The sequence below is a fragment of the Myxocyprinus asiaticus genome, chromosome 41 (genome assembly GCF_019703515.2).
Source record: "Myxocyprinus asiaticus isolate MX2 ecotype Aquarium Trade chromosome 41, UBuf_Myxa_2, whole genome shotgun sequence".
NCBI lineage: Eukaryota > Metazoa > Chordata > Actinopteri > Cypriniformes > Catostomidae > Myxocyprinus > Myxocyprinus asiaticus.
Window position 1 is genome coordinate 28,808,698 of NC_059384.1, and position 12,405 is coordinate 28,821,102.

Genomic DNA, 12,405 nt, shown 5'->3' on the forward strand with positions numbered 1-12,405 from the left:
ACCAATGTACAATGAGTTGCAATACTCTAACCTTGATGTAATAAGTGAGTGGATCAGAATTTCCAAGTCTTTACTGGAAAGACAATTTTTTATTTTAGTGATAGATCTCAGGTGGAAAAAGCTACCCTTGACAACAGCACTGATATGCTTACTGAAAAGTAACAAGGAGTCTAAAATCACTCCAAGACCCCCTCACATGATCTTGTACATTCGACGACAGAGGACCTAACTGGGCAACAAGGCCAGGTAAGGAGGACATGGAGGAACCTAAAATCAGAACTTCAGTTTTGCTTTCATTTAATTGTTTGCCAGCCAAAGTTAAAAATCTCTGAAGCAATTTAGGGCGTTCTCAGATGAACAATTCTTGTCTACATTCACTGGGAAGTAAAATTGGGAATTGTCAGCATAACAGTGATAAGATATGCTGTACTTCAGAAAAATAGAGCTCAGAGGAAGCATAAACAGTGAAAATTACAAGGGTCCTAAAATCGACCCTTGAGGGACACCACACTGTAACTGAGCCGACGTAGAAGAAAAATTACAGAGAACATCCTTTCTTTTAGATAGGATGAAAATCACTGTAGGGCCATACCCTGGATGCCAGCCATACATTCTAGACGATTGAGGAGAATATTATGGTCAATAGTGTTGAACACGGCACTGAGATCTAATAAAACTAAGATGACAGGTGAACCTGAATCCATGGAGAGAAAAAATATAATTAGTGACCTTCAACAATGCAGATTCAGTGCTGTGCAAGGGTCTGAAACCAGACTGAAATGTATCTAAAATTGTATTTAGATATGGGTAGAGCTGCGAATAAACAACTCTCTCCAAAATCTTGGAATTAAAAGGTAGTTTGGACATTGGTCTGTAATTGTTGTGTATTGTCGGATCCAAAAAAGGTTTTTTTAACAAAGGATGTAGAATCGCATGTTTAAAACTACTTGGAACAACTCCACTTGCTAATGAGCTGTTAATTATAGCTGTCACACTGGAACTGATAGTCATGAAAACTTCTTTAAGAAGGCATGGAGAAAGAATATCCAGCTTGTAACTGGAACACTTCATCTTAGAGACTACATCTGCTAACTGTTCTGATTTAACTGGTTCAAAGTGAGTCAGGGAGCTGGACAGGGAAGGAATTAGTGGTTGATCAAATTGTGAAAGTACAATCACATCTTTAATCTGCTCAATTTTGTGAGTAAAGAAGTTTAATAATATTTCACAGTTCTCTTGGGTGGCGTCCAGAAAAGCATTTTTAGTTGGGTTTAAAACAGAATCAATTGTTTTGAACAATACTTTTGGTCGATTTGCGTTATCAGAGATTAACGTAGAGAAAAACTTGGCTTTCGCTTTCTTTACAGCTCTCTGATAGTTTGTTAAACACTCCTTTAAAATATCATAAGAGACTTGAAGCATGTCTCATTTCCACTTTTCTGAACTCTTGTCTGAGAGCGCAGATGACATAATTTAACCAAGGCTGTGAAACACCCTTAATTCTCCTTGGCTTGAGCAGTGCGACATTATCAAGTGTAAAAGTACAAGATTTATTAAAAGCTTCAACCAATGATTCAGTGTCGAGTCCAGCTATGACATCATCTGTGAAATGCATTGGGCAGTAGATGAGTGAATGTACCAGGAGTGATGTAAGCACTGAGAAAAAGTAGGGAGCGGACACGTAGAGATAGACTCAAACATTATTGAATAATGGTCAGAAATGCCAATATCTAAGACCTCTAAGTTGGATACAGAAAGACCATAAGACAACACAAGATCTAATGTATGACACATATTGTGAGTAGGACCAGTGACATGTCGTACAAAATTGAAAGATATTTAAAGTGAGGGAGATAAATTCATTTACCAGAGGTTTTGATAGACAGCATACATGAATATTAAAATCCCCAAGAATCAGGAGTCTATCACCACGAGACACCAGTCCAGAGAGAATGTCCGAAAATTGTTGGATAAGGTCCTTATTAAATCTGGGAGGTCTGTACAAAAGTGCACAGAAAGTAGGACCCAAGATGTCAATCCTTAAGATTTGGACCTCAAAACTGGAAGACATGTCCATAGGTAGTGTTCTGCAATTAAAAGAGTTTCTAAAAACAGTCGCAACGCCACCTCCTCGTCCTGAGGTCCGTGGGGAATTAAAAAAAGTCACAGCCTGGCGGTGTTAGATCCCCCAGGGCCATTTGTTCGCCAGGATTTAGCCAGGTCTCAGTGATGAATAAAAGGTCCAATGATCATGATATAAAAAAGTAATTCAGAATAAAAGACATGTTCGATATTGAACGTGCATTAATGAGGGCCATCTTAATAGTGGCAACATCTGTGTTTTGCGGTGAAATAAAAGATGTGCGTTTCAGCAAGCTGAGATTATCAAAATTGACACCCCGCTTCACATCACTTGCACCAGTCGAAGGGCGACGGCGTGAAGACCAGATGGCCGGTATGTGGTGGTTGTCAGGGTAATCAGCCGGTAATCTGCATGGATGTCGTTGTGACCCTCGATGGACATATCGGGGGCAACGCGCAATTCCAAGTGTAGTGCAATAGTTGTATACTCCATCTGACAGGCGGTCCGAGGAATTCAAATTCCTTAAATCCAGAGATGAGTAGAATAAAAAAATATCAGAAGAAAGATGATTGCATGGACTTGCAAACAAGCAGGGGGCTCTCCACTGAAACTGGCAAGGGCAAACAGCAAAACACCAGTAGGCCAAGATGGGCAACAGACGGCAGAACATCCTCAATGCATCCACCAACACGACTCAAATTCAAAGTCCACGCGCTCCAACCCCAGTGGACGTTGACGATGGACAGGGAATCAAGCAGCCTGTTTAAGACTGCACGTATCAGTCCCAGCGAAGACCATCAGTGAGTGCAGCGGTGTTAATTTCCTTTGAAGTAATCCAGTCAGACATGAGGTGTAGCATAGATTTCAAACAAACAAAAAAGTCAAAAATCCATAAAATTGTCCATTAAAGATAAGTACAAAACTAGATTTCCTGAAGTTGCTCATACAAAAGGCCACTAAAAACAAAAGCGTCTAAAAACATTGAAAAGAACTTGGAGAACAGCGGCAGACAAACACGCCAGCGTTCACTCTACCGGAAGTTGTCCCAATGGAACAATGGGACATAAAAATATGCCTTCATAATATAGTTGACCCTTAACTGAATGCATGCCAGTATGGTTTAATTATGTTTGTTTGTTTACCCAAGAACTAGAACAAACATTTTATGATAGTTAAAGTTACCTTGGAGAATAGAATTCACAAAAAAAAATATCTTAAGGGTTTTGAACTAGATGTTTGAAATCAATATACAAAACCTCTGCTATAAAAAAAATAAAAAAATACACATTTGCACAATGGACTTTTGACTCCAAATCTAAGTTACTGAGATATAGCCCTAACCCCAACCCCTAACCCTAACTTCCCCTTTGGACAACTAGCCCTGGTCTCCCCTATTCATTAATTGCTGATGCAATCATTTAGTCAGTCTTTCCTTTCTTGTAACTCTCTGCTATGCAACTCAAAGATAACTGATGAAGTCAGTGACAAATATGTCCAGGCCCATTGAGGGTTATTCAAAGTGTCCAACTGTTTTGCTCCCAACAGACAACAGTAGTGAACTTCTTTCAAACACAAACAACTGTTTGTGTGCTCAGTGTAATTACAGCTTCAAAGATGGTCAAACCAATCTAGTTACAGTACACAGTACCTTCATTTTCACCTCTAGGCCATAACAATGGCAAACATCCTTGTGTCTTCAGCCAGGAAAAGAGCAAGCTTTCAGAGTAAATCTTCATTACTCACACAGATTAGAGTTAGGGAGCCAATTCAAATAAAATGAGCTAGTAGCAGGCATAGGTCGTCTGGTAAAAAGCACACTGAGGAAGCTGACAGAGATTTTAAAGTGGTTTGAGCTGCCAACCCAAACTGAAGCATCTACGGCAAATCTTTATGGGACTTTATTAAGTTTGACTTTAAAAAAAAAATACAAAAAAAATTAAACAATTCTTCTACTGAGTCAATCTAAATTAATGGATATTTTCACATGACTGGACCAATTACTGCAGCAACAGTGTTAGAGCTCAACATGAGACTGGGTGCCCTCTTCAACCTCTGACAGTGCTGCCTACAACATCTGTTTAAGCTTCACTGCTTAAGTTCACTCATCTGAATGCATTTGAAAGTCCACGGGGCCCGGAAACATCCCTTTACTTGTAAACATTCAATGGAAAACTCTACCGTGAGACAACACAAACGTCTGTAATTATCTGTTATTGTGTGCAGCTGGTTTACTCCAAAATCTCCACATTGAATTGCAAAAAAATGAAGGGGGGAAATCTTACAGGAAGACTAGAGGTCATCATTCAATCCACTGAGACACGCTTAACATGTTTGTCAGCAAATAGTGTCCTCCTCGAGGTATTACTTTTATTTATTTTCGTAAAACTCATTGACTGTTTGTAGTTTCGACATGTATCTTGGCATGCAGAAGGTAAGGCATGCACTGAGGAAGTTAAATTACATGGAACAGGACGCTATTCACCAAGGCTTTGCAGTCACTTAGTGCTCTCAGTGAAGTTTGAAAAAAAAAATTAGATCAACCAAGAATTTCTAAAAGTTTTCAACAGGATTTACAAATTATTGCTTGACTTTGTAAGTCACAGAGTTGGAGATCATGGTGTGGATTTCAATCTGAGCCCTGCATGGATTCTCAGGAACAAACTCTGGTTCAGAGGGACTATGCACTTCAAACAAGATTCAGATAAACAGGATCGCCCTCAGCTTTTTGCGAGTGATGGATGATGACACCAGTCTAGGATATAATTTGAATGTTTTATTCACTCATGCACAGACTCAAACACACCAATAACAACCAGATATTCATTGACGCTTGGAAGCTCAAAATAGGAATGGACTATTCTTCAGATTTCTTTTTTTTTTTCGTTCATGATATTACTCTGTATTCAACCATGCTCACATCTGGAAGCCATTTTGTCCAAGTCCAACATCTGTGCCTGGCACCTGATAAGACAGGCCTGATGCTTTGGAAATGGAATATTAATATTAATACTTTGCTGGGCCTAATCCGAGTGGTGGCTCAATTGTGAAATTTGCGATTGCACATTTTTGTTACATTCGGACTGCAACCGGGGAACAAGACTGACCAGCAATAGCTCAAGATCAAAATGTAATCTAACTGTTACATATGTAATTTATGAAAATGAAGAAGTATGAGAAACCTGATACTACATGCATGTCAAACAAACGTCACTGGAAACAGGGGCAATAAACTTCTTCCACTCATTTGATGACATGTAGTTGAAGAGGTCCAACAAAAAAATTAAGACCTCTAACAAACAATCTGTAACGGCTAACAACACTTTCGTCATTGCATTATCTTTCCAGCATCAAATGGGCTTCAAATTAAGCTGTAGTCATTTAAGTGAACCCAAACATACTTCAAAGAACTGGTAGAAGATGAAGATGACATAATGAGAGGCTCAACAATAAATTTTCAGTCATGCATGCCTGGATAATTTCTTCAAATGAATTCCACTTTGAAAAAAAAAGAGCTGTGTGTGGTTTATTAGTTTTAATTGATGTAGAACATTGTTTATTTGTGTGACATAATAAAGTGAGAACTTTATAAGAGTTCAAAGCTGTGAGCATTTAAAATTTGTAAGCTTTGTGGGGCTTGACGTGACTTGCAGAGGCTACCAATTGTACCTCAAAAGATATCTTGAATAATGCTATTTCTACAAGAGGATACTTGATAACATCAAAATTCACAAGTTGTTTGGACAAGAGAGACCGGAAGAGTGTAAGTTATGCTTCATGAAGAGGAAGAACATACTGATTACGGCTGTAACCCTGCGTCAGTAGCCCACCCCTGATGCATGTTGAAAGACGTTGACATAGTCTCACCTTCATACTGAACAATAGGAAGGGAAGAGAGAAACACAATAACCATTCTTTTCACAGCAGAGGAGAAGCTCATGTGCCAGGTTCAACATTGGGTGCGACTGCACTCCTCCCCTGGCAGTTTATGTACACCACAACTGCAGTGTTGTGTGTCTGGTTTAGAAAGTTAAAGCCCTGCACAACTGATGAAAAGCTATGAGAGCAAGGAAGACTGCAAGCAGCTCCAGGCAATTATGTGCCTTACCACTCGTGCACCTGTCCAGGTGCTAAAGGTTGGATGACCATCGCACAGGGCTCCCCAGCCTGTGTTAGATGCATCCATTGTGACAACTTTGCGTCTCGCCACCTGGCCAAGCGCAATGCCTTACTGATAAAATGCAGGCATTTTACAAATAATTAGTTTGACTAGGCAGCGGCACATCACTATTTCACATTACGTGAATGTTTTGTGAATAGAGCTAGGGACAAGCCGAAGAGCAGGTCTTTGAACTGGCATGCAGTGCCCTCGATGGCAAATCTCAAGAATGGCCTGTGACGAGGGACTCTCTGTACATGAAAGTATGCATCTTTTAGGTTGATCGACACAAACTAATCCAGAGGGCAGATATGAGAAAAAAAAAAAAAAACGGTCTCAGAGTGACTATTGTGAAAGGAGACCTTGCCAGTGTCCGGTTCAAGCATCTCAAGTCCAGAATTGGCCTCAGCCCACTGTCCTTTTTAGAGACCAGAAAATACGTCTGTAGAAGCTTTTCTGTGCATCACACCCACATCTCTATGGCTTTTTAACATGGAGACTTCGTACCTCTTAGCACAAGACTGGCGTGTCCCGCAACATCATGGTGAAGGACAAAACGCTGTTGAAGCAAGGCGGCTGCCTCGAGAACTGAAGAGGGTAACAATGTTTGATTATACACAGCACCCAACTGGAATTGCCTGAAAGACCACGGCAGGAGTACACGTAATGGGCTAGAGGACACAGAGGCTCAGCTGGGACAGCGGGGGTAATTCTACAGGGACACGGAAGAGTAGTCCGGACATTCTTTGTAGCCGGAGCGAACAGTCTCTTGAGCTCTGGTCCCCGATGCATGGTACACGAACATCAGGAGTGCTTGCCCTGACTAGAAGGATGCTTTCTGCTGGGACAAGTGCTGGAGAGTACAATTATATGCTTAGGCCATGGCCGCTGGGGCCTAGCTGTTGGCTTGGTCTTCACATTCTTGGGAGCTTAAGTGGCGGGGGCACTGCATTTAGCAGGAAGAGCGCGAGCGAGTCAATTACACCACAGAACCTTGGCAAGATGTGCTGGAACGCTTGATGCTTGACTGCTCTTAAGCTGCTTGGAAACGTTCACTGAAAGTACTTGTGGCTTCATCAAAGGGGCACTGTTGCAACACCAGGGTGTCAAGCAACACAGCGTTGTCCTTATCATGTATCTCTGTCTAGTTGAGCCAGAGATGACGCTCTATGGACACCAGGCTACCAAAGACTGGCCGATGGATTGGGTGGTGACTTTAGTAGTCTGAAACACAGGATCAGTGGTGTGACAAAACTCTTTAAACGACTTGCGTTCTGGCCGTTCTTGTCCATATCCTTAAGCAAGTCAACCTGGTAGGCCAGCAAGACCACTATGGTGTGCAGAACCAAACCAGCCTGGCCTGCCGCTGTGTAGGCCTTGCCTACGTCCACAAATGTAAGCCAACAGTGCAGAGGAGAAGCATAAATGGGCCTCTAATGCCTCTTCCACTGGGGGAATTCCAGCATAGCCTCTTTGCACCGGAAACGTGCATTCACACAGAGTAGGGCCCACATCACACATGACCAGCTGGTCGTGCAGCTCAGGGAAAAACGGTACCGAATGGCAGGACACGGAGTCACGCCGGATCGGTAAGTACCGTTCATCAAGCCAAGAATGCTCGGGAAATACCCAGCTGAGTGAGACCAGACCTCACCTTCAGACGCTGAGAGAGATATAGTGTCCCCTTCTTTGTCATAACTGCCAAACGTGATCGCACCATGTGCGCCAATCGTGGGGTGCAGATCGTCACAGGTGAACTGAATGGGCGAAGATGCTTGAAATGGAGACGGGAAGGCATACAAGGCCTGCGCCAGCAACAAATCCTACTCAAATTATCTGCACTCATCATCCTGGCCTCACACGCCTTCCTCAAGCGGTTCCTTTGGAGTTGCAGAAGTAGTTGGAGTTAGGAGGACTGGCATTGTCCTTCAGAAAGAAGGCTAGCCAGGAGCACAGCATCTTGAATTTCATTCGTTCGCAGCACTCGTGGCCATCAGACAGAGGGATGTAATGCTCACAAGTTGTAAAACTTTTGTGAAAAAATCTTGATGTTGAAAAATTTTAAAAAGACAAAACACAATCACAATTTAATAGGGTTTCAAACACGGGAGTGATAAAGGATATGATTTTCGTCTGAGCACAAGCAGGGAGGAAGAAGATAATCCACTCCCTGTTAAGGTGTGCAGATTCAATGACATAGAGAAGATTTGGGCATCCAGAGCACAAGAGATGAAATGGTGATCCTGAAGAGAGAAATTCTGATGAAATGGTATTGTGCTCCATTATATATTCCCGCAATGAAGCTTGCATCAGGAGCAGAGCGTCAAGCGCCATCTGCCAACAGATTGGCGTGATTACCCATTAGCCATTGCATCAGCTACTGATGCAGTGTCGAAGTTACCACCTTAAAAGCGAACTCTGAATTGTTGTGCATCAAAAGGTGGAAGTTACAGTTACTGAAGATACAGCTTTGAATGAAGGTCACCAGAATAACGGCAGCAGTTTAAAAATTTATTGACAATGTTTTGTTTCAAACTCTGGTCAAAATGACAAACCCCTGGGAAGCTCTACTACTATATCAGTTCATCAGGCCACATTACCTCTATGCTTCCAACAAAAATGCAACATGAGTTTCCTTAACAGCCCTACCCTTTTCCATCTGCTTTCCTCATTTATCTCTTCCTAGCACCCCTCCTCGTCCACTGACTCCACATTTCCACATCTGGCTTTCTACCCCTTGCATGTGCAGCTGTCCCTTCTCCTGAATCTTCTCCTCAGCTTGCTCTTCACGTCTGTCGGCTAATTTCCTCAGTGCCCTCGCAGCTACTGCTGATTTCTCCAGTGAACGCTGGATGTTATTGGTTTCCTCGCTCAGTCAAAAGGAGCGATGGCTTTGTGGTGTCCTCTGTCAGATAGCATCTCCAGATGGATTCATCATCCTCAGCTGTCAAAAATGCCAGAATGTAACTGTATTGGGCGTTTCTGGATAAACTTCGGCTGATACAGATGCTGAATGTGCTACATGACACCTGACTGACTTCTAGATAACCTTTGTTATCTTTTAACTTGTAAAAGTCCTTAGAGATGCACTGACCAGATATACTATAATAAAAAAAAATAATGAAGTCATATTTTAAGGTTAGATAACTCGTTTAGTTAGACAACTAGTTTCTGAACAGGGTACAGATACAAATGTGTTTACTGAATGTATTTACATGATTTTTCCATGACTTTTCCAGTCATTCATGGTACTAGAAATGGTTTTTAAAAATCATTTTATAGTTACTGCATTCAAAATGAGCCATTTCTAAGCTATGAAATATTTGATAGCAGAGCAAAACTAGTAAACAAGGATGTATATTTACTACAGAAATGTCCATGACTTTTTCAGATTTTGTTAATATCTATGACTTTTCCAGGACTGGAAATCATAATTTAAAGATTCCCTGATACTTCCAGGCTTTCCATGATCATGGTAACACTGGTAAACACATTATCCAATTTTGGTAACACTTTACAATAAGTTTGTATTTGTTAATATTAGATTTAGCATTAGGTATCATTAATTAACAATGACATTTTTTTTCAGCAATAAAAAAAAAAGAAGAAAAAAACAAAGGTTCATGTTAATATGAAAATACATTTGTTCATTTATAGTTTATGTTAGCTCATAAAGCATTATCTAATGTTAATGTATACAACTTTTCATTTTAAAAATGTAATATGTTAAAATTAACATTAGTTAATGCTTTAAATTATTGTTCATCATTAGTTCATGTTAATGTAGTTAACTAATGTTAATGAACCTTACTGTAAAGTGTTACCCACTTTTTATAACTTTATTGTTGTACCATTAATGTTAATGATTATGATATGATTGAGAGGGGGATGTAACCTAGTTGTTTAAGATTTGGGCTTGTGACTAAAAGGTTGAAGGTTTGAACCCCATAAGGGATGATTCATGAACTCACATCACAGTTGTGGCAGGGTCTTAACCTCAGATTACTCTATGGGAACTGACCCTGTATTAAGTGTAGTGGAAAGGGGCATTCATACCGACAGCAATTTGCGGCAGCAAAGTGTCCGTTAAGTCATTAATTTTCAATGCAAGTTTGCAATTGGATGTATGATGGGTGATGCGATATGGGCATATCCAACGACATGACAAGCTGAGAAAAGTTAAACTTTTGAAAAGTTTGTTTAATTGTCAGAATTTCTGGTAAGTTTGATTCATGAATTGATAATCATTAATCTTGTTAATGATATTGATGAAGTGTATATACAAATGCCCTTCAGAGTGTTTATTTCTAGTTATACAAAAACTGAACTGTTGTTAAAATAGAATGTCATCCTATTTCTACAGGCAATACAAATTTGTGATCAGATTTACAAAAATCTATGGCCAGTTGTGCAGCCCATCAATAATGTTAGAGCAACCAGCAGAAAGAACGCCTACTTTGACCAACAGTGAAATTGGAATTTCAACTAGTAAGAATTAATAAAAGGTATCTGTAATTGGATTTGAATAGGAGTGAATGACAGATGATTGTGATATTCTGCTAGTAAAAATGTTATTACAGATATCAAGAATATTGTTTTTTACAAGATGAAATGCCATTTTTAATATCAAGAATTAACATTTTAACTAGTACTAATGTAAATACTGCTCCCAAAATCAGCACTCACATTAGTAGTAATTCCATTGCTAATATCACAAATTAGCACTTTTAACCTCTAAGGTAATGTGACTTCTGAGCACTGAAATCAGTGCAGGCACTTTCCAAACCAACATGTGGTTGAAATTAAACATTCAAGTGTGTGTGTGTGTGTGTGTGTGTGTGTGTGTGTGCAGGGAAACTGCATCTTTGGTGTACAAGAACAGGTTCAAATTCCAGCAGTGTTAAAGTACATGCTCTGGGGGCCTGTACATATGATAGCATTTCACTTCTGACTTTATTAGCTAATGATGTGGATCAAAGAAACAGACTTAACGCTTGTTTTTTTAACCAAGCAAGTTTTGCTAAACAGTATTATCTGAACAAAACAAGTGGACACACCTTTCTCAACTGCATGGTGTCAGGTTATCCTTTACTAAAGAATATACTACATTTGAAGGTGTAACTGTGGATGTGACCTCAAACTAACCTGTGCGTTTGTGAACACCTGCTGAATATTGTTAATAGGGCCACAGGGGACGCCTGTGCCTTCAAAATGTCTCAGCCACTCCCCGGTCGTCTTCTCCATGAACCTGAGGGAGGACAGAGGACTGAGTGGAGATTTGGAAAAGGACAGAAGGGAGGGGTACTGGAAAACAGTGCAAGGATAGGATAACATGACCAAAAATTCAAGTCACATTTGGCCAAATCCTCTGCCCGCCCCCCAAAAGGACAAGAGGCCTTTGAAATATTTAACTTCATATATCCAAAAGTAACTGAAGTCCACTTTTTCTTGCGATATTTGAAACATACAAAGTTTCTCATATTGTTAACATACTTGATCTTTAGTTCAGATGCTGATTCATCCAAACAGAATGTGCCATTTGAATTTTTGTACAGATGGTGAAATATGTGCGGGTTCATGAAAATACAATTAAAAGTCTAGAGTCATTGATTTGTCGTCTTATTAAAGTCTCCCAGACCCTTTGACTGGAAACTGCATCAGATAGAAGCCAATGAGGACCAGGATTCTTGGCTGAACACTGGGGTAATAGCTATAGTATCTCCTCCAAATGAGTTTGGATTTAAATTAAATTAGCCAAATATCACAGTGTGCTGAATTGGAATGACATGTAGAGGAATTTTACTGAATTCGAAGAAAATCAATGCAGTCACACAGCAGAGGAATATCATTAGTCTAACGCAAGTTTTGTGACAAAGCATAAATAATTACATAATTAACTTTGACTAATTATTCCCTGCACTACCAAAAGTCCAACACATTGTTTTAGATACCTTTATAAAAAATAATTATTGGCATCAAAATATGAATTTATTGATAATAGGCCTATATTGACTAAATTATCATTTAATTTAATTTAAATGTATAACATTATAAAATAAGAATGTTTTTGTTAACGTTATTAAACTACATTATATAAACTAACAATGAGCAATATTTACAGTATTTATTAATCTTTGTTAATGATATTTTTTTTTATTTTTTAAAT

The 12,405-nt window shown here is 39.7% G+C and overlaps 1 protein-coding gene across 6 annotated transcripts in view; it reads right to left on the reverse strand.

The window, feature by feature from the left end:
• Nucleotides 1-12,405, reverse strand: part of sugct (succinyl-CoA:glutarate-CoA transferase) — a 162,814-nt gene that overhangs the window by 98,984 nt on the left and 51,425 nt on the right. For 5 of the 6 annotated variants that reach the window (XM_051682672.1, XM_051682670.1, XM_051682673.1 and 2 more), the window contains one exon: nucleotides 11,385-11,487. In XM_051682672.1, coding sequence (XP_051538632.1) covers nucleotides 11,385-11,487 — 103 coding nt within the window. Of the gene's footprint in view, nucleotides 1-8,952; nucleotides 9,184-11,384; nucleotides 11,488-12,405 lie in introns of those variants that run through there. The other variant, XM_051682675.1, reaches the window with a different exon arrangement.